The 18,572-nt window shown below is 40.0% G+C and overlaps 1 protein-coding gene across 6 annotated transcripts in view; it reads right to left on the reverse strand.

Annotated features, from left to right (window-relative positions):
* Nucleotides 1-18,572, reverse strand: part of IFT88 (intraflagellar transport 88) — a 129,816-nt gene that overhangs the window by 38,697 nt on the left and 72,547 nt on the right. For all 6 annotated transcript variants that reach the window (XM_029936988.1, XM_029936991.1, XM_029936993.1 and 3 more), the window contains 5 exons: nt 17,693-17,779; nt 11,601-11,787; nt 9,916-10,024; nt 7,413-7,563; nt 6,776-6,891 (listed from right to left, as the gene is read on the reverse strand). In XM_029936988.1, coding sequence (XP_029792848.1) covers nt 6,776-6,891; nt 7,413-7,563; nt 9,916-10,024; nt 11,601-11,787; nt 17,693-17,779 — 650 coding nt within the window. The remainder of the gene's footprint in view (nt 1-6,775; nt 6,892-7,412; nt 7,564-9,915; nt 10,025-11,600; nt 11,788-17,692; nt 17,780-18,572) is intronic.

An 18,572-nucleotide genomic window follows, 5' to 3' on the forward strand; every position in this document is an offset into this window, starting at 1 on the left:
AAGATGGCGGAGAGGTAGGGAATACTGTTACCTCCGCACACCTGCCAACATCAAACTGAGAGGAATTAAAAGCCACAACTTTCTGATCTCCAGGAGCGGGGGTGCGCACTGACCCCTTATTGACATCAGCCCCACGGATGACTGTGAGTGAGACGGGGACCAGAGACTGAGGGAAGGGGCGCCAGCTCAAGGCGGAGCTGGAAAGAGAGTGCCCAGAGACTTAGTTCCGGGTCGCAGAGAGCGTGGGTCTGGAGGCTGCACAACCCCGTTCAGGGTGAAAGCGCGCAGGATGGCCATGCAAGTTGGCACAGAATTTTGAGAGCTGCCCGTGAGCTGGCCACGCTGCACGAGAGACATTCACAACGTGCGCGAACAGGCTCCCAGGGAGGTACTGGGCTGAGGGGAAGAGGAGAGATTGAAGGGAGACCTTAGCCCACTGTGTGGCAGAGAGACAAAATTTCCATTCGCAGCCTCTGTGGGCAGGGAGAGAAATCCGACCCCCTCAGTGGCCTCCTGATCCGGTGGGCCAGGTAGCCCTCAGACCTCAGGTGGAGCCAGGGAAGCACTGGCTTCCCAGTCCCCCTGTGCAGCCCCGACCAGAAAGCTGCCTTGCTGCCAGAGGTTACTTTAACAGTGGCTGAAATACTAAAGGGATTTGAAGGCCTAGGAGACCTCAGAAAACCAAAACAATTTGACCTGCCCGAGGCACGGGGAGGATGGACTCAAGAGAGTGGCTGGCAGCGCATGGTCTGAGAGGGACTTGAGACGGCGCCATTCTTCTCCCTGCAGCCACTAAGGCGGGGCCTCAGAGACCAGGCCCATGACATGATGTACTCACATAGAACCATGCCCATCCACACTAGAGAACTGGACTCTTCTCTTCGTGCTATTTTTAAATTTTTTTTCAATTTTTTCTATCCGAATTATTTTTAATTTTAAAGCTTCCATAATTTTTTCCCCTTGTTTTCTCTTTTCTATTTTTTTATTTCACAATTCTCTCCCTTTTCCCCCTGGAGTCTGGGAAAGACCAACATTTAACACTGCTGTGATTAGATCAACCCTTACCAGGCAGATATTTTTCACTTATCTCATTCTTATCTTTATCCACTGCAGGTTTTAGGCTCATAGACTATCCTTTATCTCTGGCTGTCTCTGTGCCCCTGGTTTTTTTGTTTTTGTTTTTCTTTCTCCTTTCCTGTCCTCTCTTTTTGTTTCTGCTCCCTTTTTTTCCTTTCCCATTTGGTTTGCTTGTTTACCGGATCTGTCAGTGCATTTGCATGCTTGTGTTCCCTGTGTGTTTGTCTGTGTTCCTTTCCAGAGCTACCTCAAAAAACAGGTCAAAGCACACATAGTGGAAAGTCTCAATTATCACTGAGTAAGGAAATATATTAATTACAAGCACAACAAGAGAAACTGAGAGACACCATTAAAAGAACATCTCCTGAAATGATAGGCCCTGGACAGTCAAAGAGCCTCCTTTAATAGAGCCATACTAATAGGTGCACAGTGCAGAAAGAGCTTTTAAAACTGATAAGAGACAGAAAGCTAGCCAAAATGATGTAATGAAAGAACTCTCCTCTAAAGAAATTCCAGGAAGAAATCACAGTGACAGAACTGCTCAAAACAGACACTAGCAACATAACTGAACAAGAATTTAGAACGATTATCATAAAATTAATCGCTGGGCCTGGAAAAAGCATATAAGCTGTCAGAGAAGATATTGATACAAAAATTAGGAACCTTCAAAATAGCTATGATGAGTTTAAAAAGGCTATAAATGAGGTGAATAATAAGATGGAGGCTGCCAATGTATGGATTGAAGAAGCAGAGAAGAGAATAGGTAAATTAGAAGACACAGTTATAGCAAAAGAAAAAGCCAAGAAGAAGAGAGAGAAATTGATACAGGAGCACGAAAGGGGAATCAGAAACCTGAGTGATAAAACAAATGGAACAATCTCTATATCATAGGACTTCCTGAAGAAAAAGAAAGAGAAAAAAGTCCGGAAGGGGTGTTGGGCCAAATGATACACAAAAATTTCCCCAATCTAGGGAAAAAGAAAGACATTGAAATTCAAGAGGCATACCGAATTCCCCTAAGACGTAACGTAAACCGACCTTCAGCACGACATATCATAGTGAAACTGGCAAAATATAAACACAAAGACAAGAATTCTGAAAGCAGCTAGGGATAAAAGGGCCTTAACATACAAAGGGAAACCTATCAGAGTGGTTACAGACCTATCTAATGAAACTTGGCAGGCCAAAAAGGAATGGCAGGAAATCTTCAATGTGATGAACAGGAAGAATATGCAGCCATGAATCCTTTACCCAGCAAGCCTGTCATTCAAAATAGAAGGAGAGATAAAGGTGTTCCCAAATAAACAAAAGTTGAGAGAATTCATCACCACCAAACCAGCCCTACAAGAAATCTTAAGAGGGACTCTATGAGGGAAATGTTGCAAATAATACAAGGTACCAGAGATACCACTACAAACATGCACTCTACAGGGAACACAATGAATCTAAACCCACATTTTTCAATAGTAACACTGAATGTAAATGGACTAAATGCCCCAGTCAAACGACACAGGGTAGCAGAATGGATCAAAAACCAAAACCCATCTATTTGCTGTCTACAAGAGACTCACTTAGACATGAAGACACCTCCAGATTGAAAGTAAGAGGATGGAGAAATATCTACCATGCGACTGGACACCAAAAGAAAGCCAGAATAGCTATACTGATATCCAACAAACAGGACTTTAAAGTAAAGGCAGTAACAAAGATGAAGAAGGACATTATTTAATAATTACAGGGTCTCTACATCAGGAAGAGTTAACAATTATAAACATTTATGTGCCAAATTCGGGAGCTCCCAAATACATAAAACAACTTATCAAAAACAGAAGCAATCTTACTGATAAGAATGTGCTAATTGCAGGGGACTTTAATACCCCACTTACAACAACAGATAGGTCAACCAGACAAAAAGAATGGCGAAAGAAACAATGGACCTGAATGGTACACTGGAACAGATGGAATTGTTAGATATATTCAGAACTCTGCATCCTGAAGCTAGGGAATTCACTTTCTTCTCGAGTGCACATGGCACATTCTCCAAGACTGATCACATATTGGGACATAAACAGCCCTCCATAAATACAAAAGAATTGAGATCATACCACGCACACTTTCAGATCACAATGCTATGAAACCTGCAATCAACCACAGGAAGAAGTCTGGAAAACCTCAAAAAATGTGGAGGTTAAAAACTACCCTACTGAAGAATGATTGGGCGAACCAGGCAATTATAGAGGAAATTAAAAAATATATGGAAACAAATGAAAATGAAAATACAACAATCCAAACTCTCTGGGACGCAGCAAAGGCAGTCCTAAGAAGAAAGTTCATTGCAATCCAGGCCTATTTCAACAAAATAGAAATAGCGCAAACTCAAAACCTAACAGAGTACCTAAGGAAACTAGAAAGGGAGCAGCAAGAGCACCCCAAACCCAGCAAAGTAAGAGAAATAATAAAGATCAGGTCAGAATTGAACAAGATAGGATCCACAAAAACAATTGAACAGATCAATGAAACCAAGAGTTGGTTTTTTGAAAAAATAAACAAAATTGATAAACCTCTAGCTAGGCTCCTCAGAAAGAAAAGAGAGAACACTCAAACAGACAAAATCACAAAGGAAAATGGATCTATTACAACAGATACCTCAGAAATACAAGCAACCATTAAAGATTACTATGAAAAATTATATGCCCACAAACTGGACAATCTAGAAAAAAATGGACAAATTCCTAAATGCACATCAACTAACAAAATTTAAACAGGAAGAGATAGAAAATCTGAACAGACCCATAACCAGTGAAGAAATCAAATCAGTTATCAAAAATCTCCCAATGAATAAAAGCCCGGGTCGGATGTATTCCCAGGGGAATTCTACCAGACATTTAAAGCAGAGTTAACACCAATCCTTCTCAAGTTATTCCAAAAAAAAAAAAAATGGAAATGGAAGGAAGACTTCCGGACTCATTCTACAAAGCACATATCACTTTGATTCCTAAGCCAGACAGACCCAACAAAAAAAAAGAGAACTACAGGCCAATATCCTTAAGGAATATAGGTGCAAATATACTCAACAAGATACAAGCAAATCGAACTCAACAGCATATAAAAAGAATTATCCATTATGATCAAGTGGGATTCATTCCTAGTTTACAAGGCTGGTTCAATATTCACAAATCCATCAATGTTATACATCACGTTAACAAGAGAAAAGAAAATAACCATATGATTCTGTCGATAGATGCAGAAAAAGCACTTGACAAAATGCAACATCCCTTCTTAATAAAAACCCTCGAGAAAGTTGCGATAGTAGGAATTAACTTAAACATCATAAAAGCCATTTATGAAAAGCCCACAGCCAATGTTATCCTCAATGGGGAAAAACTGAAAGCTTTCCCCCTGAAATCAGGGACATGACAGGGATGTCCATTCTCACCACTGTTGTTTAACATAGTGTTGGAAGTTCTGGCATCAGCAATCAGACAACAAAAGGAAATAAAAGGCATCAGAATCGGCAGAGAAGAAATCAAACTTTCACTTTTTGCAGATGACATGATACTCTACATGGAAAACCCGATCGACTCCACCAGAAGCCTTCTAGAACTGATCAATGAATTCAGTAATGTTGCAGGGTACAAAATCAATGTACATTGGTTGCATTCTTATACACCAAAAATGAAGCAACAGAAAGAGAAATAAAAAAAACTGATCCCATTCAGAATTGCACAAAAAACCCATAAAACACCTAGGAATAAATCTAACCAAAGATGTAAAAGACCTGTATGCTAAAAACTATAGAAGACTTATGAAGGAAATTGAAGAAGACACAAAGAAATGGAAAAACATTCCGTGCTCATGGATCGGAGGAATAAACACTGTGAAAATGTCATTATTACCCAAAGCAATTTACACATTCAATGCAATCCCCATCAAAGTTGCACCGGCATTCTTCTCAAAGCTAGAACAAACTATCTTAAAATTTGTACGGAACCACAAAAAAACCCAAATAGGCAAGGTAATACTGAAGAAGAAAACCAAAACGGGAGGCATCACCATCCTGAACTTTAGCCTCTACTACAAAGCTGTCATCATCAAGACAGTATGGTATTGGCACAAAAACAGACACATGGACCAATGGAATGGAATAGAGAGCCCAGAACTGGACCCACAAATGTGTGGCCAATTAATCTTTAACAAAACAGGAAAGAGTATCCAATGGAAAAAAGACAGCCTCTGCAACAGGTGGTGTTGGGAGAGCAGGACAGCAACATGTAGAAGAATGAAATTAGACCTCTTTTTTACACCATTCACAAACATAAACTCAAAATGGATAAAGGACCTGAATGTGAGACAGGAAACCATAAAAACCCTAGAGGAGAAAGCAGGAAGCAGTCTCTTTGACCTCAATCGCAGCAATTTCCTCCTCGACACAGCCCCAAAGGCAAGGGAATCAAGAACAAAAATGAACTATTGGGACCTCATCAAGATAAAAAGCTTCTGCACTGCACAGGAAACAATAAAAAAAAAACTAATAGGCAACCGACAGAAAGGGAAAAGATAGTGGCAAATGGCATATCAGATAAAGGGCTAGTACCCCAAATCTACAAGAAACTCACTAAACTCCATACCTGAAAAACAAATAATCCAGTTAAGAAATGGGCAGAAGGTCTGAACAGACACCTCTCCAAAGAGGACATCCAGATGGCCAACAGGCACACAAAACGATGCTCAGCATCACTCATCATCAGGGAAACACAAATCAAAACCACACTGAGATATCACCTCACACTGGTAAGAGTGGCTAAAATGAACAAATCAAGAGACTATAGATGCTGGCGAGGGTGTGGAGAAACGGGCACCCTTCTACACCGTTGGTGTGAATGTAAACTGGTGTAGCCGCTCTGGAAAACAGTGCGGAGGCTCCTCAAAAAACTATCAATAGAACTCCCCTATGACCTAGCAATAGCACTGCTAGGGATTTACCCAAAGGATATAGAAATGCTCATGCATAGGAGCACATGTACCCCAATGTTCAAAGTGACACTTTCTACAATAGCCAAATCATGGAAAGAGCCTAAATGTCCATCACCTGATGAATGGATCAAGAAGATGTGGTATATATATACAATGGAGTATTATATGGCAATGAGAAAGAATGAAATATGGCCATTTGTAGCAAAGTGGATGGACCTCAAGGGTGTCATGCAAAGCAAAATAAATCAGGCAGAGAAGGACAGATACCATATGTTTGCACTCATAGGTCTAACAGGAGAAACCTAACAGAGGACCATAGGGAGGGGAAGGGGGAAAGAGAGTTGGGGAGAGAGAGGGACGCAAATCATGAGAGACTATTGAATACTTAGAACAAACCGAGGGCTGAAGGGGGAGGGGGAGGTGGGAAGAGGGTGGTGGTCATGGAGGGGGGCACTTGTGGGGAGAAGCACTGGGTGTTATATGGAAACCAATTTGACAATAAACTATTATAAAAAATTAAAAAAAATAATAAAAAAATATATATATACCAAGAACTTGAAAAAAATAAACATTAAAAAAACTTTTTAATGGAAATAATGCGTGAATGTTCATTAATATTTGTTCACAAACATAATATGTTAATTAGACTCTAATTCTAGAGATAAAATCAAATCTCAACATAAGACATTTTGGTAAACATGAAAGCAGGATAATTATTACTTACTGTATAAGAGAAGCTCTTTCAAAGTATTGAATGGCTTTTTCACAAAACTGGGTGTCAATGTAATAGGCTCCAAGCCACTCAATAACTTCAATGTTAGAGGGGAAATACCTATACGACTAGAAAAAATACATAACAGGACAGTACAACGTCAATGGCAATGTGTATTTTATACTTCAACCTTTTACCTAATGAGTGGATTAATTTATCCAATATGGAATTTCTTAAGAAAAAAGTATGAGCTGTCATAGGTACTTTATGTTTTGAAACTACAAGATTTAGAAAACATTTATTTGATATACATTTTTAAATTACCTATAAATAGCTTTTTAATGTACTGATAGGTGATCTGAGTCAAATTAAATAAGTATAGAATTAAAAAGAGGAAAATCATGCTTCAAGGGAAAAATGAATTTGTTTTTAATATCACTAAATAATTTTTATTAAATTTTTTATTAAATAATTATTAACATTCTTTAAAAACTAACTTTATAGTCCATAAATGCTTTATTTTATTTCAAATCATTATTCATTTAAAAACTAGTAAGCATTTCTAAATTTTAAATTTTCTTTTCTGCTGACTGCTTTATAACAATATATAAAAGGCTAAAAGGTAAAAGGAAAGTAAAATTATACTTACCTCATAGTAGTACTGAAATGCTTGGGATTTATCTCCTTCATTATCATATAATTCTCCTAGTTTAGACAAAGCTCTAGAATCAGTTGGAACAACACTGATCAGTTGCATTAACCATTCAATAGCTTGATTGGGATCTTCCATTAATTCATATCTTAGACAATTTTAGTTAAGGATAACACAATTTTTCTAAATTCATTAATGAATAACAAACCTAAAACAACATTACAATGAAAATATTATCTTAGCCTATAGTACCGTGCTATTTAATACTGTTTACTCTGGATTTCTTCAGGGATGGGGATGAAAACGGAGCACTGTAAATAACACTCCTGTTCCACATACATCTTGCTCTTCCGTTTGCTTTATAACTATCCACTAAGATCAACTCCCAAATTTCTAGAATTAATAGTTTGGTCTTTTATTCAAAGCACCAAAGTTTGTCTTTAATAAAAATGCCTGAATGTTGTGTTCAATTATTCTACCTCTCTTAATATGTTGAACATATTAAGGGAAGAGTTTCCATGTATTTTCCCTTGAATTTTCTCCAATTAGATTATAAGCCCAAAATAGGGTATTCTTTTTTTGTAGCAAGTGTCTAGTAAATCCTGTGCATACACTCAAGTAATTTATTCACACCAATACTTATTGACTATTAATTATTTTTCAATTAAATGTCTCAATGAAATGAACATATTCTAAAGTTTTATTGAAAAAGAATCTTCTGTTTTTAATGACAAATGTGATACCATAGAAGAAACATAAAAATAAGAAAATGATTGAAACAGCCTTAAAAAATATCAATTGCTTAACCGAATCCAAACCGATCAGGAACTGGGCCATGTCAGATCATGACAGTGGCAATTTCGTAGAGATTAAATGGACAAAATACAAAGGCTAAAAGGAATAAGCATGAAATCATCTGCTCGAAAAATAGCTTTTTTATTAAAAAATGTATTATGCACTCTAACAAAAGTAGAACAGATAGCACTTAAAATTATTAATGGTATACCTCATAACATACTTTTCCCTAACCTTTGTTTAAAAGTTATACCGAGAGGGGCGCCTGGGTGGCTCAGTCGGTTGAGTGTCTCTGACTTTAACTCCAGTCATGATCTCACCATTCAGGAGTTCGAGCCCCACACCGGGCTCACTGCTGTCAGCACCTAGCATGCTTTGGATCTTCTGTCCCCTTCTTTCTCTGCCCCTTCCCTGCTCATGCTCGCTCGCTCTCTCTCTCTCTCTCTCTCTCTCTCTCTCTCTCTCAAAAACTAAATAGACATTAAATAGACATTAAAAGAAACAAAACTTATATCAAGATAATGGTAACTTAAAAACCTACAGAAGATTTTAACTCTTCCCAAATGTTGTTTTGAATGATCATTTTTAAAATACAGAGAGAGATTAAAATGTTTTTCAAATAGTTTCAAAGGCAGTAAAAACATTAACAAATCTCCGCTTTTCCAACAGAAGGCAGGGGTAAAACTCCAAACTCAAGAGAGCCAGGAGTTGTAGAAGAAACGGACATGGGAGGAGTGACCTCTATTTCAACATTCCCCACACAGCACACAGTCAATAAATGATTACTGAATGAATGGAATGAGTGAGTGAATTCATCTAAACTACTGGCTAATTTTGTAGGGTTAAGGCCTTTGGAGAGTTATACTGATTAAGCCTATATGTCAGCTAAAATAATTAAGATAAGTTAACCAAATTCAAACAGCAGTACTAATCAGTAATAAACAATATTTTCCTTTTAAACAGTAAGTTGCTGCTTTAAAAATACCCTACAAGACTCAGAGTTAATACAATCTACGTCAGAGTTAATACATAAGTCAATGAATAACTTATGTGTACTAAACATCTGTATTCAATTACTATTTCAATTATTTTCCCTCCAAACTAAGAAATAATAGTTTTAACTTCTTAATAATACCTTGTATAATGCAAATGATCTTTTAAAACAGGATCAACCAAAAAACAAACTCTTAACTATAGACAACAGAGGGTTACCAGGGAGGAAGGGGGGGAGGGATGGGTGAAACAGGTGATAGGGATTAAAGAGTACAGTTATCACAATGAGCACTGAATAATGTACAGAGCTGTTGAATCACTATATTGTATACCTGAAACTAATATAACCCTAGTGTAATATATAATACATATTATATATTAAATTAAATTCCAGTATAAAGTATATTAATTGTATTATATATTAATTATATTATAATTATTTTATCTAGGAATTTAATATGTAGGGTAATTATTACATTATATATACTGGGATTAAAATTTTAAAATATAAAAATTTTTATAAAAATATAAAATATTAAAGTTAAAAATAAAACAGTATCACTCAAATAATATTTTTATTACATATTAATCTGATAGGATTTAAAATATTATCCTCATCAACTACTTCATTGGCTAAGGTTACTTAATGACTGGTACTCAATCACCAACTGAGTGAACTAATAGCCGTCCTCAGGTTTTTCATACAAGATACATATTTGCTATCTGGTAAAGAACTTGGGCACTGTTTCTCAGGATTGCGTGGAGTTTTAGGAAACAGTCCAAAGCTTCATCAAGCCGGTTTAGCCTCTTATAGGTAAGGCCTTAAAAAGAAGAAAAAGTAGAGCTATAAGCATTATTACTGGTAGTAATTTTCTCAAAGTCACAGGATAAATCTTTAAATATATATTCATCCAGAAGAGAAAGGTGATGAGAATTTTTTTTTAAAGAACAAGGCAGGGAGGGAATTTTCCACCAATGTTTGGCAGATACCAAACATGCTAGAACACTACAGTGATCTTAAAGTGCGGGAGGGAAACAGGAATAGACAGATGAGCAGAAGGCAGAGTTCAGAAACTGACTCGGTCACAGAATTTGGTTAATGGGCACTGAAACTCAAGTAAGGGACTAGGAACTAGTAAGAAATGGAACCAGGGCAACTGACTACACAAGAAGTAAAACATGTAGATTCCTATTTTTAATTTATTCCTGTTTTGGATACACACATAACTTATTTTAAAACTAAATAGAAAAAAGTTGTAAATGTATGAGAAGAAAATAGAGGAAACTGATTTTATAATCTTGGGTTGGGGAAGGGCTATGTAAAGCAATAAATGAAGCCACATACTTTCAAAAAGCCAAATTTGACTCTATAAAATTAGAAAAACTGTTTGTCAAAAGAAATGACCTGGTTACAACCTAAGCAACAGACTAGGAAAAGTATTTAAAACTTATAAAGAGAATAAAATATATATCTAGGCAAGAAATCTCCTGCATTAAGGCCTCTGCTATTCACTTCCCTCTGCTCTTTCCCCAGATACCCTCCCTTGCTCCAACATGACTTTAAAACTCTCCTTGACTCCATCTAACATGGCTAACAGCCCAACTTCCTCTCCTCCCAACCCAGCCAGATCTTCCTTTTGTATCATAGCAGGAGATTAAAGACTCTTCTTGGGGAGGAAGGATCCAATAGGATCAACTGGCTAACAGGCAGTTCCCCAACTATGTGGATCAGACAGATGGCCCCGGGGCAGCAGGCCAGTGCAGCAATTTCACTTGTGGCCTCAGAAGTCCCACTCAAGCTTTTAGCTGCAAACTCCTAAATGCAAGACAGACCAGGATCCTCAGACATCTGAGGAAAGTTTATGACATGAAACACAGAGGGTAAAACAAACAAGCAAGCCAAAAAACAGCAAAATACAGCTATGCAGGGAGAAGAAAACTTCAAAAGAAACTTCATTAATAATTCAAGAGATAAGAGGCAGAAACACAACATGTGTTTGTCTCACTGCAAACTCACGAACAGGAAGGAATGATGCCCATTTCAGGTGACGCCGAGAGGCAGGGAAGGGAATAAGATGTGCCTTCAGGTCTTAGAACATTTCGTTTATTAAAAACCAAACCTGATATAAATATGACAAGATGTTAAAATGTGTTAAATGTTGTTGGTAAGGGACATAGGTATTTTTCTGTCAAATTTTTTTGTTTGAAACTGTTCATAAAGAAAATGGTTTTTTTCCACCTATCAGTTTGGCAAAAGCTGAATATCCAGTATTAGCAGGAATTTGGGAAGTCAGTCAGTCTCCTCCACTAATGAATTGGAGTTCTTTAAGCCGATTTTAAAAAAAGAAAAAAAATTGTAAAGGAGAAAAACAAAGTGATTCTGCCTATCTTACTTACCAATATTATAAAGTGCTTCAGTGCAAGAAGAATCATTTCTTAGAGCCTCTTTATAGAATTCAGCTGCCTTCTCATAATCACCATTTGCAAAAACTGTATTCCCTTTATTAGTCAGAGCTGAGGGATTATATCTATCAGAGTTCACGGCTAAATCTGCATAGCTGCTGGCCTGTGCAAATTCATTTTCCTAAACAAAGTACAGAGCACACACAGATTATTTGGAGTCCATCAAATATCTTTACTGACTGTTCTGGACTACAGACGTGATCGGCAGATTTTCTGAGATTACAAATATGATAAACAGAAATATTTCACATACCTTGGTCTTGACAGGCCTATTGTTCGAAAGATTTTTAATCATCATGCTCTTTCAGCTACCTGTTTCTCATGACTGACTTCTCCAGTCTCATGGTTTGAATAACAAGTGCCTCCATTTTATTGTTGTTGTTTTTTTTTAAATTTTAGAGAGAGAGTGCATGCAAGCTGGGGAGGGGGCGGAAGGAGACAGAGAGTCTTAAGCAGGTTCCACACTCAGGGCAGAGCCCAATGCAGGGCTGAATTCCACCAGTCTGGGATCATGACCTGAATCAAAATCAAGAGTCAGATGTTCAACTGACAGAGCCACTAGGCACCCAAGTGGCTCCATTTTGAATGCTCCAATTTCCTACCACAACTGCAGTGCTATGCCCCCCAAACCTAAAGCACTGAGTTAGGTATGAAGGCGTCACTATCCTTTCTGCCTTTCCATCAGATTGGTTGCATCACCTACGAGGTCTGGCATTTCTAGCAATGAACCGTCTTCCGTCTCCTCTGCCAAAGACCTTGCGTCATGCACTTAATGCTACACGGACCTCTCAATCCTTAAACAGCGAAGCCTTTGTGCCAGCTTGCTTAAGCTCAGACCCAGATTTCCCAGAATCCCCTTCTGTGTATGGTTCTTGCTGAGTTGGCTACAAGGAACCTGGAGGACATGTGGAACACAGACACGAAGCAGCAGCTCTTACGCTTGGAAGGCCTTTTTCTGGTCATCAGCTGCAGGACTGTTGCAGAAATGCCTGTGGGCTCCAGCCTGTCCTCACTGACTCTGACTCCACATCCCTTCTTCCCAGCTGAGCTGTCCCTGCAGACTACAGCGAACCGACTCCTGCCAGGGCTTGGCTCTGGACCCCCGGAGGAGGCAGCTGTGCAGAGGCAACTGCTTCCCACAGGTCTCTCCAAGAAGTCCCCCTTCATGTGGCTGCTGGTGTGACAGGCCACTCTACTCCCACACTGCCCAGTGACACTCTCAGACCCCGGACCCTCCTTCCGCACCTCCCCCCACAGCTCTCCCACTGTGTAAGTTCTAGTGCCCATATCCCTTCTCCCATGACACTCACAGCGACTGCTTCTCTGAGTGAACTTAAAAAACTGAGATAAAATTCACAGGTCATAAAAATGTACATTTTTGAGGCATTTAATACATTCACAAAAAATTGTACAAGTGGCTCAGTCGGTTAAGCGTCCGACTTCAGCTCAGGTCAGGATCTCACAGTTTGTGGTTTCAAGCCCTGCATCGGGCTCTGTGCTCACAGCTCAGAGCCTGGAGCCTGCTTCAGATTCTGTGTCCCTCTCTCACTCTGCCCCTCCCCTGCTCACACTCTGTATCTGTCTCTCAAAAATAAATATTAAAAAAATAAACACAACCATGTAACATACCATGTAACCCAGCACATGTTTTCAAGGTTCATCCATGTTGTACCATGCATCGGTACTTCATTCCCGCTCATGGCTGAGTAATACCCCATTGTATGGACATTCACTATTGATGGATACCTGGGTTGTGCCCACCCACTTCTGTTTATTATGAATAATGCTGTTATGAGCATTCATGTATTTGTGTGGACTCTGAACTTTGATATAAAAATTGATACTTAAAAGTGGGGTGCTAATGGGCCATCTGGGTGGCTTAGTCGATTAAGTGTCTGACTTCGATGCAGGTCATGACCTCAAGGTTGTGAGTTTGAGCCCCACGTCGAGCTCTGTGCTGACAGCTCAGAGCCTGGAGCCTGCTTCAGATTCTGTCTCCCTCTCTCTCTGCCCCTCCCCCACTCATGCTCTCTCTCTCTCTCTCTCAAAATAAGTAAACATTAAAAAATTTTTTAAAGTGGGGTGCTATCATAAAAACTCAAAACATATAAACACGTCTTTTAGACGAGGCAGCAGGCAAAGTTTGGTAAAGCATTAGAGCCGTATTAGTGGAGGATTGAGAGGAAGTAAGGAATTGTTATCAGAGGCTGAATAAAGGGCAAGTCATGTTTTGCAGTCATAAAACACTGGGAAAACCGGCATCTACACTGACTTGGAAGATAGAAAGTATACTTAGTAAATCTGTGCATGTGGCCAAGGAGATTATTAGGCAGGAGATTAAAAGTGCCAATTAATTTGCTTTTATTGGGTATGATAAAGTACAGTGAGAGAGAGGAGCTTAAGAGAAAACTTTGGATTTTCCAACTAGAATTTGGCAGAAATATCGAAAAACTAGGATGCGTTGGGCTGGAAAATAAAATTATTTCATGTCTCTAGTTTCTCTTTACAGCAAGAGTGTCAGAGTGAGAACTGGTTGCAGGGTAGAGATCAAATCAAGGGTGCACTGTCCTCCCCTCTGGAGGCATCTCAGGAAGACCTAAGGTAGTGTCCGGCCTCCTCTTTAAGGCAGACAAAAGCTCCCAAGTCTCTTTGGGGTTCTGTTCCACAGCAGCCTCATACACCAAAGTGGAAAGGGGTCTGTCTGCCTTGAACAAAATTGTGGGTGTAGCTTTTAGGGGTTGTAGTGCCCCAAAGTGAGATTTCTAGAAAACCTGCCAAGTCTTTAAGGGAGTTGTACTAGTTTAAGTATTACCAGCTTGGATTAAAGGGACATACACAGTCCAAAATTAAAGAAAGCCTCTGGGTCCCCAATTTTTCTGGGCAGAAAGCAGGCTAAGAACATTTATCAGCTGCAAATATAGGTTTTCTGTAAATGGAAGAGTGTTCTCAGAATGCAGAGCCAAGAGCCACAAGAGACCAAAGGACTGGGGGAGCACTCCCAGGGTCAGGGCTGAGCCCTCCCTAAGGATCATTCCCTCTTCTCCCTTCAAGGGGCACTGAACACCTGTGCTGAGCTGGATTTCTGGCCCACTAAGGACTGGTGGGTGTGAGGTACCTCCCTCTCAGCCCTTTCGAACAAGATATCTATTACAGTCACCCCAGTCTAATCTCATCAGAGGATGTGAAGTGTATGGGAAACAGGGTGTGTTCTGTTCTTGGACCTTTGGATCAAGAGGACCTGCACCTAAGAAAGCCCTTCTCTATCAAACCCTCATGCAGGTGACGGCCCCAGAGCCTGATGCTGTGACGGGTGAGACTCTGAGGGTCCTCTGAGGGCTAAGTACATTCTGCAATGGAAAGGATACCTGGAATATGGGCAGTGACAGACTGTTAAAACGATGGCCCCAAAGGGTCATTCCCAGTAGTCGGGCCCTTGAATGGTTCTCTCCCATGTTGGTTTTGCCCAATAAGATGACAACAAATTCAAGGCATACAGGAGCCTTCTAACCACCTGAGTGAACTGGGGTCTCCTGTTGTGGGCGCCCCCCATGGAAGAAGTCTGCACCTGCTGCTAGAGGAGGAGGAGGAGGCATGAGCTGCTGGTCAACGGCTCGGCTTGGTATCAGACATGAGGGAAGCCTGTGGACCATGTGGCCTCAGGCAAACTTCGGATGACAGCAGCAGGATGAGGGACCCCAGGCCAGTTTGGCAGAAGAACCACACAAGTGAACCCAGCCTGTTCGGGTAGAATATGAGGAAATAAATACAGTCATTTCAAGCGACTGCATTTTGGGGCAGCTTATTACAGACCAACAGAAACTGGTACAACTCCATACTAGACCCCAATGATATATGCTCAATATAGATCATATACCAGACTCAAAATAACCATTTTCTGCAAATCAGATACTCCGATGGCTCTGCTCAGCTGACTAAATCTAGCTATTTTTCTTTTTAAAAAGTCTTCTTGGTCTCTTCCCACACATTCATCAAACTTGGTAAAGATCTGGTCACTAATTAAACCATTTTCATAAAACTTACAAATGATTTTCTAAATTCACATGTGCTGAATGTAATGTGGACTGAGCTTCAGCCCCCAGACCTGTCCCTCAGAAGTGCCAGGGACACTGCTGGTCACTGCTTTGGCCGTCAGCCCCTCTGAACTACTGGAGCCGTAAGAGAAGAAGTGCCTTGCCCAAAGCCGCACCCCCTTCCTGGTGACTGAGTGGTGCAGGGACACGAAGCAGAGGAGAGTGCCAAGCAGTCGTCCTAATGCAGGGCGTTGGGCAGGGCTGGCTAAGGACTGTGGTGACCGCACCACAACCCAATCTCCACTCAGTGACACCCCCAAGCCCTCTCACTGAGGTCTGGATCCAGAGATCTGCCCAGAAAACCTTATGCAGGCTGGTCTCCAGCTGCCTCACCAGCCTAAGTACCTCTTGCGAGCCTTTGCTCTTGTGTCCCGCCTCTCTGATTTCAATGTTACACACTTTCTCTTCGCACCTTCCTGCTTTCCTCTACTTCACAGGCATCATACTATAGTTCTTTTCCAGTCTTCTCGATCGGATTCTGATGCTTGCCTCTTTAATGGATTGAGTCCCCAAGTCTGTTCTCAGTCCTGTGCTCACTCTCGCCCCTGGAGACAGCCTCTACTTAGTTCAGGCTGCTAGAGCAAATACCACAGCTGGCTCAAATGGCAAACATCTATTTCTCACAGCTCTGGAGGCTGGGGGATGCAAGATCAAGGTGCTGGCCGATGCCGTGCTTGCTGAGAGCCACTTCCAGGTTTGCAGACAGACTTCTTGCTATGTCCTCCCATTGCAGAGAGAGGGCTCTGGTTCCTTCTCTTCTAAAATGGGCGCTAAGCCCATCAGAGGATTCCCCTCTGGTGACTTCACCTAACCCTAAGTATCTCTCAAAGTCCCAACCTCCAAATACAATCACATTCAGACTTCAACATAGAAATTTGGTTGGGGAGGAGGACACAAATGATCAGCCTATGAAGATCTATTATCAAAGCTCTGGCCTCTACCGAGATAATCATCACATTTTGTCTCTAACTCTGATTTCCCTGATTTCCCACCTGAGATCAGTTCCACATGCTTCTTGGGCGTTTCCATTTAAATATAGCACCATCACTACAAAAAATCTTAAAAACATAAACTCAGCATCCTTCCCCCTAATCTGTAGCCGCCTCTAAGCCTGCACCTGGCCGCACTCTCTTGCCAGGAAACATAAAATACTGGAGTCATTCTTCACAACACCTTATGAGTATAATTTCCACCGTTAACAGTAGTTCAGCACGGCAGTAATTCTCAATGATGCACAAATCAGAAGTTCCAAGAGGGACTGAAAATGTAGTTTAACTAAATATAGTGATCCTTATGTTCACATCCCTCCCACTTTTCCTGTCTCTGTGCTTTTGTTCGTTCCTTTAGTCTCTCAAAATTAAAATGTTATTTGCCTCCTCTGAATTTCTGAAGCACTTACTATCTATATTAATTTCTTATTCTCTACTTTCAACCAACCTTCCTTTCTTCCTTCCAAGTCTACCCACATGCTTCCTTTGTTCCAAATTAAGAAAGTTCCCTTTTAGACTTTTAGACTTTTGGTATTCCCCACGATTGGGACCCAACAGATGCCCAAAGTATGCTTCTTACAGATGACACTGTACCTTACGTAAATCATCTGAGCCATCGCTTTCTTTACTACTAACATAGTGCTGAAACCGATCTCTAGGCCACCTCCCAGATCCACATTGTGTAATTCTCTGAGTGATGCTTACCACCATAATTTTTCTCTCTCCTTTCTTCTTCTGAGATGGTCCTCTCACACGTGTCCACAAACGCAGCTCCTGGCCCAGAACTTGTCATGACCAGACCCCCTAGGCACCCCATTCTGCTAACATTCTCTACCGTCTTCTCTGGAGCCTCTCTCTAGCCGTGCTCTTCAGGGAGAAGTTGAGCAACATAAAAATAGCACATTATCCACTTGTGGTTGTAAAAAAAAAAAACCCCAAAACTTACCAAATAATATAGAAATGAGAGGTTGGTTGCAGCTGCACTTTTCACTCTACTGTCCTTTTTTTCAAACATTTTTAAGGTCTCTACAGCCTAGAAATGAAAATATCTGGAAGTTACTAACATTATAGGGTTGGGGTAAAGATCAATGTATCTTGAGTGTTATGCCAGGAAAGGGCACAAAGAGGATGGATCATATGTTTAAGAAAACAGATGACAAAATGAGAATTTCATTTGAGACTTAAAATTTATAAAAGGATACAACAAAACTAAAAATACAATAACTGAAATTAAGAACATAACTGACAGGTTTAATAGTAGATTAGATACAGCCAGAGAGTAGTAAATATTGGGACTTGTGTATCTTGTGACACGGTGTAATGTTTATCCTGCATAATGGGGTATAAGTGAGGTTTTTACCTAAAAGACACAATCAGATTTGCTCTCTACAAGATCATTCTAGAATTTATGCTTTTGGCTATCAGAGATCAGCCTACAGAAGACCATTCTACAGAGAACAATTAGAAAAGTTACATTAAAATATTAAAAATATCTTTTGAAGGTACTAGAGAACTACTGAGACAACCAGGATCTGAAGGTCAAGATTCCAGAAAACATTCAGACTAAATAAGCAAAGGAAAAGAGAAGATGAAAAAGAGGTCTCAGGAAAGAGACATATGGGAACATAACAAAAACGTCCAATAGAAACAAACATAACTGGAATTCCAGGAAGGAAAGAAAGACTAATGGTTGAGAATTTTCTAAAGCTAATAACAGAAACTAATTCTGAGGCTATGACAAAAAAATTATCTTAAGTAGTTCCAAATATAATTATGTTTTCAAGCCATTAGAAATGAAAGTACATTTTTAACCACTTGGCAGGTCT

This window comes from Suricata suricatta, chromosome 4 (genome assembly GCF_006229205.1).
Source record: "Suricata suricatta isolate VVHF042 chromosome 4, meerkat_22Aug2017_6uvM2_HiC, whole genome shotgun sequence".
Taxonomy (NCBI): Eukaryota; Metazoa; Chordata; class Mammalia; order Carnivora; family Herpestidae; genus Suricata; species Suricata suricatta.